At 49.2% G+C, this 23,287-nt stretch overlaps 1 protein-coding gene across 5 annotated transcripts in view; it reads right to left on the bottom strand.

Moving 5' to 3' along the window:
• iqub (IQ motif and ubiquitin domain containing) overlaps nucleotides 1–23,287 on the bottom strand; it is a 101,163-nt gene that overhangs the window by 5,708 nt on the left and 72,168 nt on the right. For 4 of the 5 annotated variants that reach the window (XM_072484467.1, XM_072484469.1, XM_072484471.1 and 1 more), the window contains 3 exons: nucleotides 22,571–22,746; nucleotides 19,518–19,688; nucleotides 2,783–2,959 (listed from right to left, as the gene is read on the bottom strand). In XM_072484467.1, coding sequence (XP_072340568.1) covers nucleotides 2,783–2,959; nucleotides 19,518–19,688; nucleotides 22,571–22,746 — 524 coding nt within the window. The remainder of the gene's footprint in view (nucleotides 1–2,782; nucleotides 2,960–19,517; nucleotides 19,689–22,570; nucleotides 22,747–23,287) is intronic. The other variant, XM_072484472.1, reaches the window with a different exon arrangement.

Genomic DNA, 23,287 nt, shown 5'->3' with positions numbered 1-23,287 from the left:
GTTATGAGGATAGATCGGGGGCCAAGTTAGCACAGTGGTTAGCACTGTTACTTCACAGCTCCAGGGTCCCAGATTTGATTCCCGGCTTGGGTCAATGGCTGTGAGGAATCTGCACATTCTCCCCGTGTCAGCGTGGGTTTCCTCCGGGAGCTCCGGTTTCCTCCCACAGTTGAAAGATGTGCAGGTTAGGTGGATTGGCCATGCTAAATTGCCCTTAGTGTCCAAGAAGCTTAGGTGGGGTTACTGGGTTATGGGGATTGGGTGGAGGTGTGGGTGTATGTGGGGTGCTCTTTTCAAGAGCTGGTGTAGACTTGATGGGCCAAATGGCCTCCTTCTGCACTGTAGGTTCTACGGTTCTATGAAGAGGTTGGGATTGATCTCCTTGAAGAGAAGAAAGTTTACAAGGAGATTTAATAGATATATTCAAAATCATGAGGGGGCTGGACTGAGTAGATAATGAGAAACTGTCCCTGCTCATAAAAAGAATTGAGAACAAGACAGCGCAGATTAAAATGATTTTCAAAAGAAGAAAATGTGATGTGAGAACATTTTTTTTGCACACGAGTCGATCGTGTCTGGAATGCACTGCCTGGAAGTGCGGTGGAGGCAATTGAGGTATTCAAGAGGGAATCAGATGATTATCAGAATAGAAATAAATGTGCAAGGGTACAGGGAAAAGGTAGGAAAATGGCACTAAATCATAATGCTCATTTGGAGAGCTGATGCAGACAAGATAGTCCGAATGGCCTCCTTCTGCAAAGTAATAATTCTGTGCCAAGTGCCAAGTCATTCTAAGATTTCAGAAGAACAGGAAAAGCCCTAAAGGGAGGTCAATCATTCAACCTATTTATGCACCATGATATCCAACTGGTGTGGGAGGTTTTTACACTTTGATGAACCCCAATTACCTTAAAGCTAGATATTGGCCCAGATCTTCTGAGGAGTGGCAATCATCACCAAGGTGCAGTAGAGTCAGATGAAGAAAAGACACTAGCTGCCTTATGTTGAATTTAAATGTCCAGTCTCTGCATGTTAATATGGATGAGTGAATGGGTAGGGTGGGTGAGGTAGGTCAGAGGTGGTCAGGGAGGGAAGTCAAGTCGGCAGCTGGTCACGTTTGAGGTAGTCACATGTTGGTAAGGGGAGGGTCAGTAGTTGGGTCAGGACAGATGGTCGGGTTAGATCACAAGATAATCAGGTACGGGGTTGAGGTGTATGGTCAGAAGTATTTGGGGAGTATTTTGGTAGTCAGGGTGTTGTTGGGGGGGGGGGGAAATCGATCAGCTGTATGCTCCTGCTCCTGTTTCTTATGTTATCTTTCCTTGGGTACAGTGCCCAAACTGAACACTGTGCACTAGGTGGGGCCTGACCCATAACTTCCTCCCCCATGTAAATAAATGTTTACATTCCTTCAGTGTTTTTGATTGCTTTTTGTGCCTGTGCATTACTTTTCTTTTTATTGATTTTTGGATTTGAACACCCAAATGCCTTTGCTCCTCCAGTTCCTTGTCTCTTGGCAACAAAAACATATGGCACTTCTTTCTTGGATCCAAACTGGATGCCTCACACTAAATTTCATCTTCCAACATTTTGCCCATTCACTTACTGAGCTTTTGAAACATCCTGTTCCCATCTGCACAACTAGCTGCTTCATAACTAACTGGCATGAAACATGAATATAGAACTCAATTCTTCCATCCAACTTATTGATTTTTTTTAATGGTGAATAGCTGAAGCCTGAGTACGATCCCGAGTGAGCACTACTTGTCACATCATGTCAATCAGAGCATGTTCACTATCTACTCTTTGTCACCTACCTCCCAATCAATTACCAACCCATGTCACAAGGTAACCTCCAATTCCATGAGCCTTTATAATTTGTGAATAATTTGTTGTGTGGAATAAGACCATAAGACATAGGAGCAGAATTAGGCCACTCGGCCCATTGAGTCTATTCCGCCATTCAATCATGGCTGATATTTTTCTCATTCCCATTCTTCTGCCTTCTCCCCATAACCCCTGATCCCCTTATTAATCAAGAACCTATCTATCTCTGAATTAAAGACACTCAGTGATTTGGCCTCCACAGCCTTTTGCGGCAAAGAGTTCCACAGATTCACCACCATCTGGCTGAAGAAATTCCTCTTCATTTCTGTTTTAAAGGATCGTCCCTTTAGTCTGAGATTGTGCCCTTTGGTTCTAGTTTTTCCTACTAGTGGAAACATCCTCTCCACGTCCACTCTATCCAGGCCTCTCAGTATTCTGTAAGTTTCAATAAGATCCCCCCTCATCCTTCTAAACTCCAACAGACCCAGAGTCCTCAACGTTCCTCATACGACAAGCTCTTTATTCCAGGAATCATTCTTGTGAACCTCCTCTGGCCAAGGCCAGTACATCCTTCCTTTGATATGGGGTCCAAAACTGCTCACAATACTCCAAATGGGGTCTGGCCAGAGCCTTATATGGCAACTTCAGTAGCTGCTTGCTTATCCATTATGTTCGTGACCTCCACACCTAAAAAACTGGTTTAGTTAGACATGACCTGTTATTCATAAAATCATGCTGTCTCCAAAAGCTTGCTATATTGAAGCCAGATACAGAATCAGCAAGGACAGGTGTATGCAACTCTGCAAAGATGTATAAGATTCGTGCTGCCTCTAGCCAGACAGTGGAAAGTGGAGCTTATGGGAACATTTTTGTCACAATAAAAGAGCTCAAGTGCAGAAATGTTCACATCTGAATTGACCCCAGTTGATCAAAAAAAATTGGACTTTTTTTGTACCTGAAGGAATCGGGCAACTTCTGGGTTAAATGTTGGTGTTTTGATATACTGAAGAAAGAGTGTCGATATTCTCTGTCTGAGTCCTTCCAGGTAAGATTCCTTTACTTGCCTCATCAGAAGGTCTGCCTCTCTGTCAATCAATTCCACAATTTCTTGCGTTAACTTACAGTCATGTTCCTGTATAGAAAAATAATTTGTTTTTATGCCTTGACTGAAAAATCAGAAGATGTAACCATAATCACGATAAAGTTTTTGAAGACCAGAACAGAAATATTGGATAATTTAATTCAAACTGTGCCACGGGGATGCAATATAATTAATACAATCCCTTTGCTCAAAAAGGACAAGAATAAATCAGACAGAAAGCACTTGCATTCAATTGTGTTTTTACATAAGCCAGTGTAGTATTTTTAAGTATAATTACTTTCGTAAAGTAGGAAACATGGTGGCCAACTTATGCACTGCAAGATCCCAATAAATTAAGTGAATCTTTATACGTGCACTGGTGTATAAAAGACAGTCAGTACAATTTGTTAAAGAAAGTAGTGCTTGATAGATTTTGATCAGGTTTGTTTTTGAAGAGGTGACTAATTGGATAAAGGGGATGTATTGTGCATATTGTTCAAAAAACATTTGGGAGGGTGACATTCAAAATGTTTGCTGGTAAAAATGCAGATATATGGGGCACAATTCAGTGAACTCAAGTTAAAGTCCGCTGAATGGCATGTTTAACGGGGTGTTTCTTGGGGGGGCTGCAGTGCTGAGAAACACCCTTTATCCAACGGCAGTTTGCCGTTTATTTTGGCCTTGGGTAGTTTCTCCCCTCGAGGTCGCACTTTGAAGGATTTTCTGCTGGCAAGCTTCAAGGTGGCACAGCCAGGGTGCCTGGGGGGTGCTGTCAGGGTGCCAGGCTGAGTGCCATGGTGCCCGGGAAGTGCCAGGGTACCACCCTTCTCTGTCCCTGACCATCCAAAGGCCTGGGAGTCCCAACCAGGTGCCATTACGACTGATCCACATTTGTATGGACCAATACTAAATGGTGCCCTGGCGAAATCTCCCAGGCGCGAGGGCTCATTTAAATATTCAGATCTGGATCTCGCCCTTTGAGGGAGCGAATCAGGTGACTTGTGATTGGTCCGGCGCCCAGCATTGAGCCCGATTTGGGACTTACACGCGAATCACCCATTGCGCCTAGATCAGAGCCGGGCACCACTCCCGTACCAGCCTCCCCGAACAGGCGCCGGAATGTGGCGACTAGGGGCTTTTCACAGTAACTTCATTTGAAGCCTACTTGTGACAATAAGCAATATTCATTCATTCACGGGGTCGCTGAATCGATCCCATGGTCTTTCAGGAAATGCAGCAGAACTGCTGAAATCTTCCTGGGTGATTAGAAGGCAAAGGTCAAGGGAAAATGAGTGTTGGCTTATATGATTTGTACTTTTGCAAAGGGAGGAGGTCTCTCAATTTGCTGGTGACACAAGTTTGGGGCTCTTAACAAACAGTGAAGAGGATTTTGAAATATTTAAGAACAGGTAATTTAGTGAAATGGGCAACCAGGAAAATGCAATTCTGATAGTAAGAGTAGACAAGCAGAAAAGGTGTTAAAATTGTAGATGCTACTGTTCAGAGGGACCTGGCACAATTTTCCTCGAAGCTGCACACCTATGCAGCACACAACAGTCTATTGAGTGCTGCACACTTAATTATTAGTCGCACACATTCCTGCCATTCATGGCCTTGCAGTCAATTAATGCTTTGCGGAGCATTAATAGCCTGGAGACAGGACTTCTGTCCTTCACTCAGTAAGAAATGTGATTGACCAGCAGATCAATAGTTCCGGCAGCACTAACAGCAGCAGTGACCAGAACTAGGACTACAAACAGTTCCCAGATTCTAAATCTCAGATTCCAGGACCTGGCAAGTGCTGGGCTGTCTCACAGCAGGAGAGGCAAGGCCTGGAGGTGGCAGGGGAAATGACGGAGAGGCATGGGGGAAAATCCTGGGAGGTGCATTATGTCCACAGATGATAATTGCTGAACAGACCAAATCGCTGCGGGAAATTTGGCTTACGAGCCATACCTTTTATTTTGTATTCTGAAATCTAGAAGAAAACATTCTGATCACAGCAGAAAGAATTGCTGTAAAGTTTTTGAGGTTTTAAAAAGTAAAAGTAAAAGATTTACTAACAAGAAGAAAAGAAAACTGAGGTTAGTTAAAAACAGTTAAAAAGTCTTACTAAACAGTCCCCTCAAAAGAATTCCTTTGTCAGACCCACAAATAAACAGATTCCAAGCAACACTCCCTTTTGATGTTTAACTATAAAAATCCAGTAATATTACCCAAGGAAAAACTGCTGTTGTTTAAACACAGTAAGAAGTCTTACAACACCAGGTTAAAGCCCAACAGGTTTGTTTCGATGTCACTTGCTTTCACCTGATTCACCTGAGGAAGGAGCAGCGCTCCGAAAGCTAGTGACATCGAAACACACCTGTTGGACTTTAACCTGGTGTTGTAAGACTTCTTATTGTGCTCACCCCTGTCCAACGCCGGCATCTCCACATCATGTTTAAATAACAGTATACCATTTGATCTCTCGTACTCATTTCCACTTTATCAGCTGAAAAAATGAAGGGCGAGATTCTCTAATCCCGCGGCAGAGTGTCCACGTCGTCGTAAACGCCGTCGCGTTTTACGACGGCATGAACGGACTGCTGCCAGGACTAATTCTGCCCCCTAATGCTCCAGCTGCCGATCCTGGCGTGAACTGTGCAGCATGGGATCCGCGCATGCGCAGTGGTCTCCTTCAATACGCCGGCTCCGACACAAAATGGCGCAGGGCTACAGGGGCCGGCGCGTAGGAAAAGAGGACTCCAACCAGAGAGGCAGGCCCACCGATCAGTGGGCCCCGATCGCGGGCCAGGCCACATCGGAGGCACCCCCCCGGGGTCGGACCCCCCCCTCCCCCCACGGCCGACCCCCGACCCTTCCACGCAGAGTTCCCGCCGGCTGAGAGCAGGTTAGAATTGTGCCAGCGGGACTCCTTTTTTTTTCACGGCCGCTCGGCACATCCGGGCCGGAGAATCGGTGGGCCGGCTGCGTAGAGAAGCCCGCGACTGGCGCCGCGCCAACCAGGCCAATGGTGACGATTCTCCGCTCTGGGAGAATCCCGCCCGAAATTCCTTTCTATCTCTTAATGCAAGTCTCTAAGTCTTAGTTATTTACTTAAAAAATGATTTCATATAGCTTCATTACAAATGCATACAGTTAGCACTTTCACTCCTCTCATCCATTAATGCTCCCAGACAAATGGTCTCCATAATCTTTCCTCGGGATATACATAGGCACACACGCACATATTTATTTAAAATTACCCATTCTCACAGGGGCCACGTGATTGGAAAAGGGGCCATGCCGAGGGCGTTCCCACCCCTGAACCTCTCCAGTTGTACTGTTCAAGGACTCGTCCATTATAAAATTGCTACAGTTCAGGGGTGGGTGGGAAGTCCACCTGGGCAATTTTATGGGCTCCTCTACCTGCAAACAGGGGACTTCTGCCCCTGAATTCCTCAGAATTTAAAAATATGGGATGGGCTCTCAAGCCTAATTATGATAATTAGATTTGATTTAATTATGTTTGAATGTAAATTCCTCCCATAGTCTGTTGTCATACACCATTAGGAGAATTTGCCGTTGTGGAGGCTGCTGCTGATTAATTGCATTGAAATGCAAGACTGAAAGGGCAAGTGATTATCCACACACTTCTGAATGCACAGCGTAACAGGCTCAACAGATACAGATCTGTCTCACAATTACCAACATTATTCAATAACACAAGTAGAAAGCTATTCTGAAGTGTCTCTATCTTTCAGAGAAAGTGCCAAGCAACAAATAAAGACTGCCTGAGAGAGATGTGAGGAGAGCTTGCAGGTTGCTGCTGGTAGTGGATGGAGGGGTGCAAGGCCATTTGCAGTGGGAAGGCCAAGATGTGGGTTGCTATGAGATTCTGTGATTGTTTCAGTACATGGAGCTCATTGGCTGGCTTTAAGAGCAAAGCGTGGAACAGATTTGAAATTTGTTTTTGAAAATATTTTTTTTTGCTTTTTTTATATTTTAAATCTTCAACACAATAAAGTAAAACAACAAACAAAACACCTCCAAGCAACCCCCATCCTTCAACGGCCCAGTAATTCAGAGCAAACACCCCCCCTTCCCCCCCCCCGTCACTCCTATCCCTTTCAGCTACTGACGGTAACCAGCTCTTTAAAGTGTAATATAAACAGATGCCATCTCTTGTGGAACTCCTAACTCCGCCCCCCCCCCCCCCCCCCCCCAAATGAACTTAACCATCTCCAAGTACAGAAACTCTATTTCTCAGCCATACTGAGGCATAGGGCAGAAAGACTGACCTCCACCCCAACAGAGTCCGCCTGTGAGCAATCAGCAAGGCAAAGGCTAAAACTTCTGCCCCCACTCCCATCTGCAGCTCTGGCAAGTCTGATACCCGAAATATGTCCCCAGGGGACTGGGCTCCAAATCCACATGCAGGATAACTGGCATGGTGCTGAAAAACCTCCAAACTTTCTCCAACTTCGGGCAGGACAGGAATATATGTATATGATTGGCTGGACCTCTCCCACATCGTTCACAAATGTCCTCCACCCCCTCAAACAATTGGTTCATCCTCAACTTTGTCAGGTGCGCTTTATGTACCACCTTTAGCTCTATCACCGTCAGCTTCACACACGAGGTCTGCAGCACCTCACACCACAACCCCTCCTCCAGTGCCATTCCTAGGTCCTCCTGCCACTTGGCCTTAACCCCCTCCAACGACGCCACATCCTCCTCAAAATCCTCCCATAGATCGCCGAGATGACCCCCATCTCCAGCCTCGTCACCGACAGCCTCTCCGACAATGAGGAGGGCGGTGGGTGCCACCTGAATAGTCAGGAAAACCTTCGTCGTGAAATCCCTGAATGTGCACCTGCATATACCTAAAGGCCTCCCCCTGCGGAATCCCAAACCTCCCCATCAACTCCTCCAAACTCATGAACCACCCATCTAGAAATAAGTCCTTCATTTCCATCACCCCCTGCCCCCTGCTCCTCCCATCCCTGAAACCTAGCAACCAGCCTCGCCGGCTCAAATCCATGATTCCCTCAGATCGTCATCAGCTTTGACCCCGTCCCTAACCTAAACTGATGCCAAAATCACCTCCATATCTTCAATGTGGCCACCACCACCGGACTCCCCAATTACCTCCCTGGGGCAAACAGGAGTGGCACCGCTGCCAGCGCCTGCAACCTCGACCCCTTACAAGAGCCTGCCTCCATCTTCAACCACAAAGCCTCCGGCTCCCTATTCCACCTTCTCAGCGTTCGCCACCCAATAATAATACATCAGGTTTGGAAGAGCCAGGCCCCCTGACTGACACACTATCTGAAGCACCATCTTCCAAATCCTTGCTAACTTATCAGCCCAGACAGGTAAATGACAAAATCAACCGTTCCACCCCCCCAAAAAAATGTTTCCAGCAAAAAGACCAGTAGGCACTGGAATAAAAATAAAAACCGTGGCAAGAAATTCACCTTTATCACCAGCACCCGGCCTGCCAATGATAGGGGAAGGCTGTCCCATCTCAGCAAATCCGCCTTGACCCTACCCACCAGGTTCGTGAAATTCAGTTTACAGAGCATGGCCCAGTCTCGAGCCACCTGCACCCCCAAATACCTAAAGTGGGTAGTTTTCACCCGAAACAGCAAACCAGCTCCTGCCCCCAGAGAAGATACCAAAGAACACTCACTCTTTAAAATGATTTGAGTGAGAAATAAGCATTGAATAGCTTCCCCCACCATGACCTTGGCAGCTAGTCGCTTCGGTGCCCTGTCACCCACACACACTGATCAACAACAATTTATTGCTCCCTTTTCCACTGTGAGTGACTTTATCGCACAAGTTGCAGATTCCCACTCTGCACATTAACGTTTAGCAGTGTTAATTTTCTTTTTATTTGATAGCTTTACGACTTGTTAATTATCGCTTGTTTTAATATTTTTTCTACTTTTTTCATACCAATGGTAACTATTCAAAAATATACGATATATAGTTTATCTAATTTCAGCTGGAGGCGCACATCTGCACAATAGCTTGATAGTGGTGCACATAATAAAATTCATTCCGCACATGGATGGAAAAAAATTTGAGGGAGCACTGCTTGGGTGTACTTATGCAGGGAACAGAAAGTTACAATGAATATACAAGAAGCAATTAGAAAGATAGATGGCATGTTGCACTTCATTGCAAGGGAATTAGAGTACAAGAGTAATGATGCCTTTCTACAATTGTACAGGGCTTTGGTCAGATAACTCCTAGAATACTGTATGTTAGGGCAGCACGGTGGTGCAGTGGTTAGCACTGCTGCCTCACAGCGCCGAGGTCCCAGGTTTGATCCCGGCTCTAGGTCACTGTCCGTGTGGAGTTTGCACATTTTCCCCGTGTTTGCGTGGGTTTCGCCCCCACAACCCAAAAGATTGGCAACGCTAAATTGCCCCCTAATTGGAAAAAATGAATTGGTTACTCAAAATTTATTTTAAAAAAGAATATTGTATGTAGTTTAGGGCCGAGATTCTCTACGATCGCGGCAACGACCCAACGCCAGCATCAAAAGCGGCGCGAGCCACTCCGTCTTTGGGCCAACCGCAAGTTCTGAAATTCTCCATGCCGGAAGGGGCTAGCAACGGTGTGACGCCAAGTGCTGCAGCGCGACCCGGAACAGCGTCAGAGACGTGCATGCCGTCATTGATGCCACGCGGCGTCGCTCCTCAAAAGACGCCACTGGCGGAGAGACCCCCAGCAACATTGGAAGATGGCCGCCCGCCGCGCAGAGGTTCCAGGAGCGGGACATCGAGGCGCTCCTGGATGCAGTGGAGCAGAGGAGGGAGGTCTTGTATCCGGGGCATGGCTGCAGGGTCGCACCAAACACCAGCTGGCACCTGTGGAGGGAGGTGGCAGAGGCCGTCAGCGCCGTGGCTGCAACAGCCAGCCAGTGCCACAAAAAGGTCAGTGACCTAGTCAGGGCAGCCAGGGTGAGTGCCCCCCACTGTGCCCATTGCACCAACCCCTCACACGTGTGGCATGGCCCCCACCCTCAGGATGGGCGGACCATGCCTGGCTGAGACCCACATGGCTGCACCCACCCATGCAGGCTGCATTGGCAGGATGGGCTGTGAACCTCTGCCAACATACACACAACTTGCAAGTATGTCCGCCTAACATTGTTGACCTTTATCTCTGTTCCCCCCTCCCCGCCCCCGCTCCCAGGGAAAGCGTGCCCATAACAACCGGGAGCATGACAGGATTGCGCCCCCTCACTGTTCATGAAGAGAGGACCCTGGACCTTGCAGGCGGACCCGAGGACCGGGAGGTCGCGGATGTAGAGATCGGGACGCACCGCCAAGTGAGACTCCCGCTGCCTGCCCCTCTACTGATCCCCCAACCCCCCTTCCCCCATTCCCATTACCCCTCTTCCCCATCCCTCCCCTTCCCATCTCCCCCTTCCCCAACCCCCCTTCCCCATCTCCCCTGACCCCAACCCCATATCTCCCCCTTCCCCCATCTCCCCTTCCCACTCTTCCCCATCTCCTAACCCACCCCCCTTCTCCCATTCCCCTTCCCCACCCCCCCCCAAACCTCCCCACGTGTCTAACCATGGATGCTATATTGTGTATTGCAGGACCACCCATTCCTGCGGGTGCCGATCGCCCTCAGGACGTGCCAGGGTCCAACACGCCAGGGACAGACCTGTTCCACAGGTGTACCTTGCCGACATCCAGTGCCGGGGCGCCCACTAGACAGGGATAGACCTGGACCATCAGGCGTACGCCGCCCCCATCTCATGCCAGTGCGGCGATGCCGTAGGGCCACATCCAGCGACGGGGAGAGCAGCCCCACAAACAGGCCCCCGTCCCAGTCGACCCAGGACACCGAGGCACACGACACATCCACCCAGGACACCGAGACACACGACACATCCACCCAGGACACCGAGACACACGACACATCCGTCCAGGACATCGAGACACACGACACATCCACCCAGGACACTGAGACAGAGGACACATCCACCCAGGACACCGAGACACACGACACATCCGTCCAGGATATCGAGGCACACGACACATCCACCCAGGACACCGAGACACACGACACATCCACCCAGGACACCGAGACACACGACACATCCGTCCAGGACATCGAGACACACGACACATCCACCCAGGACACCGAGACACACGACACATCCGTCCAGGACATCGAGACACACGACATATCCACCCTGGACACCGAGACACATGACACATCACCCAGGACACCGAGACACAGGACACATCCAGACAGGACACTGAGACACATGACACATCACCCAGGACACCGAGACACAGGCCACATCCATCCAGGACACCGAGTCACACGACACATCCGTCCAGGACATCGAGACACACGACACATCCACCCAGGACACCGAGACACATGACACATCCATCCAGGACACCGAGACACAGGACACATCCACCCAGGGCACCGAGACTCACTACACATCCACCCAGGACACTGAGACAGAGGACACATCCACCCAGGACACTGAGACAGAGGACACATCCATCCAGGACACCGAGACACAGGACACATCCACCCAGGGCACCGAGACACAGGACACATCCGTCCAGGACATCGAGACACACGACACATCCACCCAGGACACCGAGACACACGACACATCCATCCAGGACACCGAGACACAGGACACATCCACCCAGGCACCGAGACTCACTACACATCCACCCAGGACACTGAGACAGAGGACACATCCATCCAGGACACCGAGACACAGGACACATCCACCCAGGGCACCGAGACACAGGACACATCCACCCAGGACACCGAGTCACACAACACATCACCCAGGACACCGAGACTCACTACACATCCACCCAGGACACCGAGACACAGGACACATCCACCCAGGACACCGAGACACAGGACACATCCACCCAGGACACTGAGACACAGGACACATCCACCCAGGACACCGAGTCACACGACACATCATCCAGGACACCGAGTCACACGACACATCCACCCAGGACACCGAGACACAGGACATATCCACCCAGGACACTGAGACATAGGACACATCCACCCAGGACACTGAGACACAGGACACATCACCCAGGACACTGAGACACATCTGCCCAGGACATCGAGACACAGGACACATCCACCCAGGACACTGAGACACAGGACACATCACCCAGGACACTGAGACACAGGACACATCCACCCAGGACACTGAGACACAGGACACATCCACCCAGGACACTGAGACACAGGACACATCACCCAGGACACTGAGACACAGACACATCACCCAGGAAACTGAGACACATCTGCCCAGGACATCGAGACACAGGACACATCCACCCAGGACACTGAGACACAGGACACATCACCCAGGACACTGAGACACAGGCCACATCCATCCAGGACACCGAGTCACACAACACATCACCCAAGACACCGAGACTCACTACACATCTACCCAGGACACTGAGACAGAGGACACATCCACCCAGGACACCGAGTCACACGACACATCACCCAGGACACCGAGACACACGACACATCCACCCAGGACACCGAGACACAGGACACATCACCCAGGACACCGAGACACAGGACACATCACCCAGGACACCGAGTCACACGACACATCCACCCAGGACACCGAGTCACACGACACATCCACCCAGGACACCGAGGCACACGACACATCCGTCCAGGACATCGAAACACACGACACATCCACCCTGGACACCGAGACACAGGACACATCCACCCAGGACACTGAGACACAGGACACATCACCCAGGACGTCGAGTCACAGGACACATCCACCCAGGACACCGAGACACAGGACACATCCACCCAGGACACTGAGACACATCCACCCAGGACACTGAGACACACGACTCATCCACCCAGGACACTGAGACACCGGACACATCCACCCAGGAGACCCAAAGACAGACGGATGGACACGACACACCACCCCAGGGGACCCGGGACTTTGGGTCCGATGAGGACATCTACGGAATGCCACTACTATCTCCTACACCCTCCACCATCGCAGAGACACTCACCTCGGTTGGGCACTTTAGCGATGAGGCTTCTGGTACACTAACTGGTGCGCACCACACAGCCGTAATGGCACAGCAGGTGGAGGTAGGAGTAGCCGAGGGGCCGGACGGTCGATGGGCAGACCAGCCCCAGCAACCAGCTGCCACCTAGATGGGTACAGGGTTCCTCGAGTTCTTACACCCACTCATAGACCCGAAGCAGTCAGGTACCCTGGGATAAGTGGAGGTGGTGACGGCCGGCTTGCAGCAGCTGCAGATGCAGATGGAGGAGTCCACCCGCGTGCAGGAGTAGGGATGAGTGCCGGTCATGCGTGCCACCCAGGCCGAAACCGCATAGGTGGCGTCCGCAGTGGAGGCAATGGGGGCAACGATGTCAGACATGGGTAACAGTATGCACGGCCTGGGGCTTTCCGTGCAGGCAGCGTCCGTGGCCCAGGACATGGCTGCCCTCTCACAGGAAGTCATGAGCCAGAGCCAGCTGCAGATCGCAGCGGCGCTCAACACCGTGGCCCAGTCTCAGCAGGCCATGGCCCAGTCTCAGCAGGCCATCGCTGAGGGTATCGGCGTCATTGCCCAGGTGCTGGCCGGCGTTGCCCAGGCACAGGCAGGGATGGCCAACTCCCTGTGCTCCATGGCTGCAAACTTGCAGACCATTGTTGATACCAGGGCGGATCTCCAAGACTGGCAGCGCCAGGCGTGCCCCGGGTGCTGAATCCGTTCGCATCCTCAACCCATGGAGAGCCCCGGGGGCCATCGGGACCCAAGGGGGGGCGGAGGTGCTGGGCCCCGTTCCGGGTTCCCCCGCATGGGAGGTCCCGGAAGACCGCGACACCTCGGACTCCCCCCATTCTGTCCCAGGTGCATCTGGTGGGCAACGGGCAGAACAGGCTGGCAGCTCGGTCGCCTGAGGCGTAGCCTGGCCCTTCCAAGCCTGGCCGCCCCAGGAAACGCACGCCAATGTGGACCCTAGTCACAGGGCAGGAATCACAGGACTTCGCCTCCAATTCTGCTGTACCGTCTGGGGAAGCACCTAGACGTCGTCATAGGGCCCGTAAGGCCAGAAAATTAGACACGGAATAAGTTGGCACGGGTGCAGGGCACAGACTAGTTATAGGTGCTAGGGCACGTGCATGAACCGTTTGTAATTAAAATAACTTTCACACCTACAGAAGCTGCCTCTGTGCTCTGTCCGATGCGTGCGGGAGTTGGGTGGGAGGTGAGCGCCAGTGTGTGTGAGGGGTCATAGGAGGTCGAGCTCAGGTGAGTGTGATGTGGAGTGTGACTGCAACGCCCCGGGTCACCTTCGCCATCCCGCCCCTGGGCAGATGACGGGTCCATGCGCTGTAGTGTCCAGGCCGCATGCAGGGACCACCCAGGAAAAGGGTGGCCATGAGTCAGACATTGTCTAACGATGTAGAGCCCAGAGCTCATTGCAGAGCGGGTTGTCATCATCCTCAAAATTCAAATCCATTTACTAATAGAACATAGAACATTACAGCGCAGTACAGGCCCTTCGGCCCTCGATGTTGCGCCGACCTGTGAAACCACTCTAAGGCCCATCTACACTATTCCCTTATCGTCCATATGTCTATCCAATGACCATTTGAATGCCGTTAGTGTTGGGGAGTCCACTACTGTTGCAGGCAGGGCATTCCACGCCCTTACTACTCTCTTGAGTAAAGAACCTACCTCTGACATCTGTCCTATATCTATCTCCCCTCAACTTAAAGCTATGTCCCCTCGTGCTAGACATCACCATCCGAGGAAAAAGGCTCTCACTGTCCACCCTATCTAATCCTCTGATCATCTTGTATGCCTCAATTAAGTCACTTCTTAACCTTCTCTCTAACGAAAACAGCCTCAAATCCCTCAGCCTTCCCTCATAAGATCTTCCCTCCATACCAGGCAACATTCTGGTAAATCTCCTCTGCACCCTTTCCAATGCTTCCACATCCTTCCTATAATAAGGCGACCAGAATTGCACGCAATACTCCAAATGCGGCCGCACCAGAGTTTTGTACAGCAACATGACCTCATGGCTCCGAAACTCAATCCCTCTACCAATAAAAGCTAACATACCGTACGCCTTCTTAACAACCCTCTCAACCTGGGTGGCAACTTTCAGGGATCTATGTACATGGACACTGAGATCTCTCTGCTCATCCACACTACCAAGGATCTTACCATTAGCCCAGTACTCTGTCTTCCTGTTATTCCTTCCAAAATGAATCACCTCACACTTTTCTGCAATAAACTCCATTTGCCACCTCTCAGCCCAGCGCTGCAGCTTATCTATGTCCCTCTGTAACTTGTAACATCCTTCCGCACTGTCCAAAACTCCACCGACTTTAGTGTCATCTGCAAATGTACTCACCCATCCTTCTACGCCCTCCTCCAGGTCATTTATAAAAATGACAAACAGCAGTGGCCCCAAAACAGATCCTTGTGGTACACCATGAGTAACTGGACTCCAATCTGAACATTTCCCATCAACCACCACCCTTTGTCTTCTTCCAGCTAGCCAATTTCTGATCCAAACTGCTAAATTACCCTGAATCCCATGCCTCCATATTTTCTGCAGTAGCCTACCGTGGGGAACCTTATCAAACGCTTTACCCTCATCCACCTGTTTGGTCACCTTCTCAAAGAACTCAATAAGGTTTGTGAGGCACGACCTACCCTTCACAAAACCGTGTTGACTATCTCTAACCAAATTATTCCTTTCCAGATGATTATACATCCTATCTCTTATAAACCTTTCCAAGACTTTGCCCACAACAGAAGGCTCACTGGTCTATAGTTAACAGGGTTGTCTCTACTCCTCTTCTTGAACAAGGGGACAACATTTGCTATCCTCCAGTCTTCTGGCAATATTCCTGTAGACAAAGATGACTTAAAGATCAAAGCCAAAGGCTCAGCAATCTCCTCCCTAGCTTCCCAGAGACTCCTAGGATAAATCCCATCCGGCCCAGGGGACTTATCTATTTTCACACTTTCCAGAATTGCTAACACCTCCTCCTTATGAACCTCAAGCCCTTCTAGACTAGTAGCCTGAATCTCAGTATTCTCTCAACAATATTGTCTTTTTCCTGTGTGAATACTGACGAAAAATATTCATTTAGCACCTCTCCTATCTCCTCGGCTCCACGCACAACTTCCCAATACTGTCCTTGACTGGCCCTACTCTACCCTAGTCATTTTTTTATTCCTGACATATCTATAGAAAGCTTTAGGGTTATCCTTGATCCTACCTGCCAAAAACTTCCCATGTCCCCTCCTGGCTCTTCTTAGCTCTCTCTTTAGGTCCTTCCTAGCTAACTTAGAACTCTCGAGCGCCCGAACTGAACCTTTATGTCTCATCTTTACATAAGCCTCCTTCTTCCTCTTGACAAGTGTTTCGACTGCTCTATTAAACACGGTTCTCTCGCTCGACCACTTCCTCCCTGCCTGGCAGGGACCGTGGGACACGCAGTAGCTGTTCCTTGAACAAATTCCACATTTCCATTGTGCCCATCCCCTGCAGCTTTCCTGTCCATCTGATGCATCCTAAGTCTTGCCTCACCGCATCATAATTGCCTTTCCCCCAGATATAACCCTTACCCTGCGATATGTGCCTATCCCTTTCCATCGCTAAAGTAAATGTAACCGAATTGTGGTCACTATCACCAAAGTGCTCACCTACCTCCAAATCTAATACCTGTCCTGGTTCATTACCCAGTACCAAATCCAATATGGCCTCGCCTCATGGGTAACATGGGTATCCTGGCCATGGCAGCGAATCCCGCTGCCCGGGCATCCTGGTGGACGCGGTCCACAGTGAACTGAATGTAGCGGTCCGCGATGTCATACAGGGCGTTCGTCACTGCACAGGTGCACCGTCGCCCAGGAGATGCTGGTCAGATCCCCACTCGGCGACTGGAACGACCTCGTGGCATAAAAGGTCAGGGCCACCGTCACCTTGATGGCCACCGAGAGAGGGTGTCCACCCCCAGTTCCACGCAGTGCCAGGTGTGCCAATAGGTGGCAGATATGGGTGACAGTTTCCAGCCTCATTCTGAGTCTCCTCCTGCATGCCTAGTCCGTGAGCTCCTGTTACGACGTGCGACGCCGGTACACACGGGGCTTCATCAGGCGCCTCCGTCGCTGTGGCACCACCTCCACCTCCTCCTCCTCATCGTCTGTATGGCAGATGGCCCTCCAGCCTGGGCGGCTGCCAACTGCCCTTCTGCGGCACAATCCTCTGCGGTAGCCTCCGCCGCCTCCCTGGCACGTCCCTGCTCCAGGTCCCATAGGGCTAAATGCAGGACAGCGGCCCCCGCCATGGCGACCAACATCGCTGGGTGATACCCAAACATAACGGTCTGCAGGGGGTGGGAGTAGACGACATTTCATCATTGTACATACCTCCATCCGCAACCAGGTGCCATGGCATGCATGGTCGCTACTGCTGCCAGCCACCCCCCCCCCCACTCCCCTCCCCGGCACCCCCGGTCCCCACCTCACCGGCATCCACGGTCCCCAACTCACCGGCACCCCTCCCCGGCACCCCCGGTCCCCACCTCACCGGCACCCCCAGGCCCCACCTCACCGACACCTCCGGTCCCCTCCCCAGCAACCCCGGCCCCCACCTCACTGGCACCCCCGGTCCCCTCCCTGGCATTGCCCTGGCACCGACACCGCCACGCACCCCCGGCACTGGGGGGCATCCACAAACCCCCCCCCTCCCCAGCTACCGCCGTGCCGTCTCTTCTGTGACGGCCTTCCCACGCCGACCCCTACCTGCTCGTTCGCCGGCGTCAGCCAGCACGACTGGTTGACGCCGTTAAAAACTTACTTTGATTTTACGCCAGTGTTACCTGCGGTCACATCGGCGGGACTTCGGCCCATTCGGGCTGGAGATTTGCAGCAGGCCCAGGGACCAGCACGTCGCGCCGATTCTCACGATTCTGCGAGGCGTGCGGCGCAATTCCCGTAAGCGGGCTTTTCCGCGGGTCGGAGAATCAGGGTGGCGGCATCAGAGCGGCAGGGCGGGATTTGCACCGCCCGCCGGGGGGTCGGAGAATCCCGCCCTAGGTCTCCATATTTAAGGAAGCCATGATGTGGACATGCCGCCGTTCGACTGCGGTGAGCACAGTAAGAAGTCTTACAACACCAGGTTAAAGTCCAACAGGTTTGTTTCAAATTACTAGCTTTCAGAGCACTGCTCCTTCCTCAGGTATTTAAGGAAGGGTATACTTGCATTGGAGTTTATCCAGCAAAGCTGCACTGATCAGTCCCTGCGGCGAGAGGGCTGTCCTAAAATGAGATTGTGGATAAATTGGGCCTATATTCTCAGGCGTTTAGAAGGACAACAGGTGATCGATTACAACATACAAGATTCTGAAGGGGTTGACAGGGTGGACGGAGATGAATTAGGAAGATAAATTGGGAATCTAGAACACAGGGCACAGCCTCTGGATAAGGGGCCAGTCATTTAGGACTGAGATGCAGAGGAATTTCTTCAGTCAGAGGAGATTGTGAATCTTTGGAATTCTCTACCCCTATAATTTTTTATATTTAAGGCTGAGTCTGAATGATTTTTGGTTTCTCAAGGGATCAAAGGTTATGGGGAGCGGGCGAGAAAATGGAATTGAAGGTGAAGATTCGCCATGATTGCATTGAATGTTGGAGTAGGCTAAATATTCCCTCTACTCCTGCTCCTATTTCTTATGTTCTTCTGTGCAGAGAGAATATTTAAGAAAGGAGTTTTAATAGAGTGAATAGGAGAAAACAATTTCTACCAGATGACAGCAATTCAGCCAAGAAATAGCACAATTACATTAAATGTTTGACCAGAAAAAAGAAGTTGAAAAGCTGTATTTTTCATGGCTACAATTACGTGGGCAGATATCTCTGGCTTTCACATCTTTGAAAAAAAATGCGCAAGTGATTTTCATGTTTGTACTCATTTCTGAATTGCGTAAAATCAATTAGGAGCACAGAATTACAAAAGCAGTGCATTTAGCTCCAAACTTAGTCTGAGGCAAACCACTTTAAACATCTGCACTTATTTCCAGCATGAAATTCAGAAATGACAGTAATTTCAACCATCCAGTTCAAAGACTTGGATCTATATCACAATTACTGACATTATTCAATAACACAAGTAGAAAGCTACTCTGAAGTGTCTCTATCTTCCAGAGAAAGTGCCAAAGGACAAATAAAGACTGACTGAGAGAGGTGTGAGGTGAGCTTGCAGGATGCTGCTGGTGGGAGATGGAGGGGTGCAAGGCCATTCGCGGTGGGAAGTGGGAAGGCCAAGGGTTGCTGATTGTTTCAGAACATGGAGCTCATTGGCTGGCTTTGAGAGAAAAGCGTGGAACAGATTTCAAATTTTCCAGCCATTCCTTTTTTTAAAAAGTCATTTCAAACTCATCCTATCTGTTCATCCTGAAAACAACTTTTGTAGGTTTACCTTTAGTTTTTAAGAACACCCAATATCAGTTGTTTAATGTCTGAGAGACATCAGCATAACCGTGTATTTATGAGTACTTCAATACCTTGACTGTGTGTTTTAATGTTAAAAGGGCATCCAGCCTCTCATCCTGGGTGAGGTATTTCATGTTAATACTGTTGTAAATATCACGTAGCTCTCTGGCCCGGATAGTAAACGGTGTGTCCATTTCAGTGACTTTCCCGTCATATGCCTTCCACCTTATGGGGTCTGCACACTACAACATTTAAATATATTTAAAACAAATTCACAGCTGGCATTAAAAGTCTTTTTATAAAAAATATCATCAAATATATATATATAACATTGGAAACAGTCAATTTGGTGACACCTAGTGGTCAATAAGATGCATACCATCATGTTATTTTAATGTTTTGAGTGAGGGTAGTACATTTATTTGTACAGAAATAAATATGTGATATAATTTCTCTCATGTAAGTTTCTAATTAAACAATAGCAATGTTTTGAAGCTGATAGATTATTTCAATAATAACTTAAAAATCTCACCTAAAGCAAACAAAATAAAGTAACAAAAGTTTGATGAGGAAGGAAGATTGAAAGTAACACAAGACTAGGTCCTTAATAAAATAGTATGTAATAGAAAATTAATTATTATTTCCACATTACAATTGCGGCAAGGGGGTGGTACAGTGACGCAGTGGTTAGCACTGCTGCCTCACAATGCTGAGGACCCGGGTTTTTCGATTGGAGTTTGGCATTTGCACTTTCTCCCCATGTTTGCATGGGTCTTATCCCCAGAACCCTGCAGGCAGGTGGATTGGCCACTCTAAAATTGCCCCTTAATTGAAAAAAAAAAGAAATGGGTACTAGAATTGCTGCAAGGTGGAGATCTCCGCTTTCTCTAAACTTTCCCACATCCGCAACGCTAGAATGGTGATTGGCTGACATATTAATTGTGCCGTGTTTATTTTTGCAAGATTCTGCAAGGGCAGATGTCAGCACCACTTCATCCTGATTAGACTGAAACCCCATTATATTTCAAAGCTGATGGGATGTGAATCCAACTCTGGCCAAAATTCTCCTGCCGTCAGGTTTCTCTTTTCCAGCTGGCAGCGCATTCCCGCCCGCGGGTGTCCCGGCAGCGTGGGGTGGCTTCAATAGGAAATCCTATTGAGAGGCGGCGGTAAGAGAGAATCCCACCGCTGGCGAATGGTGTGCCGCCGAGAAACATGTGGCTGGAGGACCGGAGAATCCAGCCCTATTTTTCATAATTATAATAGATTAAAGAAATATTATTACAAGAATTCAACCATATTTCTAACTTGAGGTAATATGAGTTGTGCCACTTATCCAGTATACCTAATTTGCATACCTTGGGATTTCTACTTTAAAATTACATTTCTAACCACACAGTGCTCTTATAGCATTTGGACTTCAATGGCAGGATTTTGGGTTGGAATTTCTGTTGAGGTTAAATGGAGGCCATGCCCTTCATTGGGCGGGAAACAGCTGCATATCAGCGATTTTTCCAGAATTGGTCAATTAGTGGGCAGAGGACATGCTTGCTTTCAAATCAGGAATGGCAGATGGGTTCCCAAAGCTGGAGGCCCAATCGTAGGCCTGCAGTTCAAGGGAGAGAGGCACCTTCACTCCAACTTCAATTGAAAAAAATGTCCTCAGCAGCTGGGTCACCATTGCAGAAGGGAAATCCTCCAAAATAGCGGAGAGGGCCTCATAGCCTACCTGGAGCACTGCCTCGGGTCTGCCACCAGTGCATGCCATCTCTAGGCAGCTGGCCTGGTCCCTGACTCCCAGGGAACCGGTTAGCCTCTGGAAATGGGCTTCAATTGGCCTTTAACTCCCCATAATTGGGCGTACTTGCCACTCAGTGCTCAGAACCCCCATCCTGTTTCTGGGAAAATGGCCTGAGGTTGAGGTGATGACAGGAAACTGGTGAGATGGCCGGTGATGTGAATTTTCATGCTTGCCCAGCTCCGCAATCAGCCCCATATGGGGGCTAAAATTCAGTGTAATGTGTAATAATTGAACCCTACTAGTTGTTGCTGGTGCAGAAAGACTTGGAGGAACTGTACTCAAACTGTACTTGGGCAGTATAGTAGTTAGCACAGTTGCTTCACAGCTCTAAGGTCCCAGGTTCGATTCCCGGCTGTGTCACTGTCTGTGCGGAGTCTGTACATTCCCTCAGTGTCTGCGTGGGTTTCCTCCAGGTGCTCCGGTTTCCTCCCACTACGTGTGACATTCTCCACCCCCAAAAACATCTGAGCCTCTGAAAAAGCCATTGTTCACAATGGCTTTCTCCGTCATCTTGCGCAGGACTTGGAAAAAATAGTATCAAGGTGCAGGTCCCTGCATCAAGGCGGCCTCTGATTTGCCCGTCCCGCCAGCAGCTTAGTAACTTGAGGATCAGGGCATCATTTTTAAAGGGCGCTGCAGCACAAAGGAATTCTCCATAGGGCAGAACGTTCACTGTCGGGCAGCACGGTAGCACAGTGGTTAGCACAGTTGCTTCACAGCTCCAGGGTCGCAGGTTCGATTCCCGCCTTAGGTCACTGTCTGTGCAGAGTCTGCACGTTCTCCCCACGTCTGCGTGGGTTTCCGCCAGGTGCTCTGGTTTCCTCCCACAGTCCAAAGATGTGTAGGTTAGATGGATTGGCCATGCTAAATTGCCTTTAGTGTCCAAAAGGGTTAAGTTGGGGTTACTGGGTTACGGGTGTAGGGTAGATACGTGGGCTTGAGTAGGGTGCTCTTTGTCAGGACCGGTGCAGACTCGATGGGCCAAATGGCCTCCTTCTGCACTGTAAACTATGATCTACTGGGAAGCCAATTAGTAAAATGTAAGTTTCCCATAGATTAATATGTTTGAACTACTTTACTTTAGTAAGTGACCACAGATCCTGCATTAAAGAATACAAGTTCTAGCTGAACTATGCAATGATCGTTTGCTTATTGCCCTTTGCTATTATACTGTTCCAAGGGGTACCAGAGGAACAATTCAGTGAATATCTCATTTCCCTGCACCTGTTCCTGACAAATAATTCACTGCTTTAATTGATCAAAGAGAATCAAATAAAATCTAATGATGTGCAAAGTCATTTAACATATTTAAATAATACCGACCTTATTCAAAAGATTCAGAATTAGTTTTGGTCCAGTTTCCTTCGCAGCATCAACTTTGTGCCGAGAAATTGATGCAATAAGCTGTGCTTCTTGTTCCAGGAGTGTGTACAGAGCAGCTTTTCTCTCTGGTCCAGTAAGGGTACGGTTTATGTTACTCAGCTCCTCTTGCTTCCATACTAAATATACATAGACAAAACACATAAAAGTAATCTCATTTTTCACCTCCACTGCAAGCATGAGCGCCAGCAACAAAGAATCAAATAAAATAATCAGAACAAGGGTGTAAAATTAAAAAAATCAGAACGACAATTTTCAACTGAATAGGAATGTCAACTCTGACTTGAGACAAAGGGTGAGATTTACTGGAAATCAGCAGAAGGCCGATAGATGCGGGACAAACAGCCTTGAAGCTGTGTTATTCCTCGTGTCTGAATAAAACTCGTAGCCTTACAGTTGAAGTAGATGCTTTATTTTGAGTTTGTTCTCTCCCCAGTGCTTATACTATGTTTCATCTGAGATGCCTGTCTGTGTCCTCCTCACCAGCTGCCGTACCTGTGAAGAGTCCCTGACTTCCTGTTTGTCTGTATTTATACATCTCACGTGCTCCCTCTAGTGACTGCTTAGTTGCATTGCATTTACATTGACCCCTTGTATATATATATATATATATATATAGATACACAGATATGCAGATCACTACATCCCCCTTTTTTCTTT

Source organism: Scyliorhinus torazame, chromosome 19 (genome assembly GCF_047496885.1).
Source record: "Scyliorhinus torazame isolate Kashiwa2021f chromosome 19, sScyTor2.1, whole genome shotgun sequence".
NCBI lineage: Eukaryota > Metazoa > Chordata > Chondrichthyes > Carcharhiniformes > Scyliorhinidae > Scyliorhinus > Scyliorhinus torazame.
This window is presented reverse-complemented; position numbering and strand designations above follow the sequence as displayed.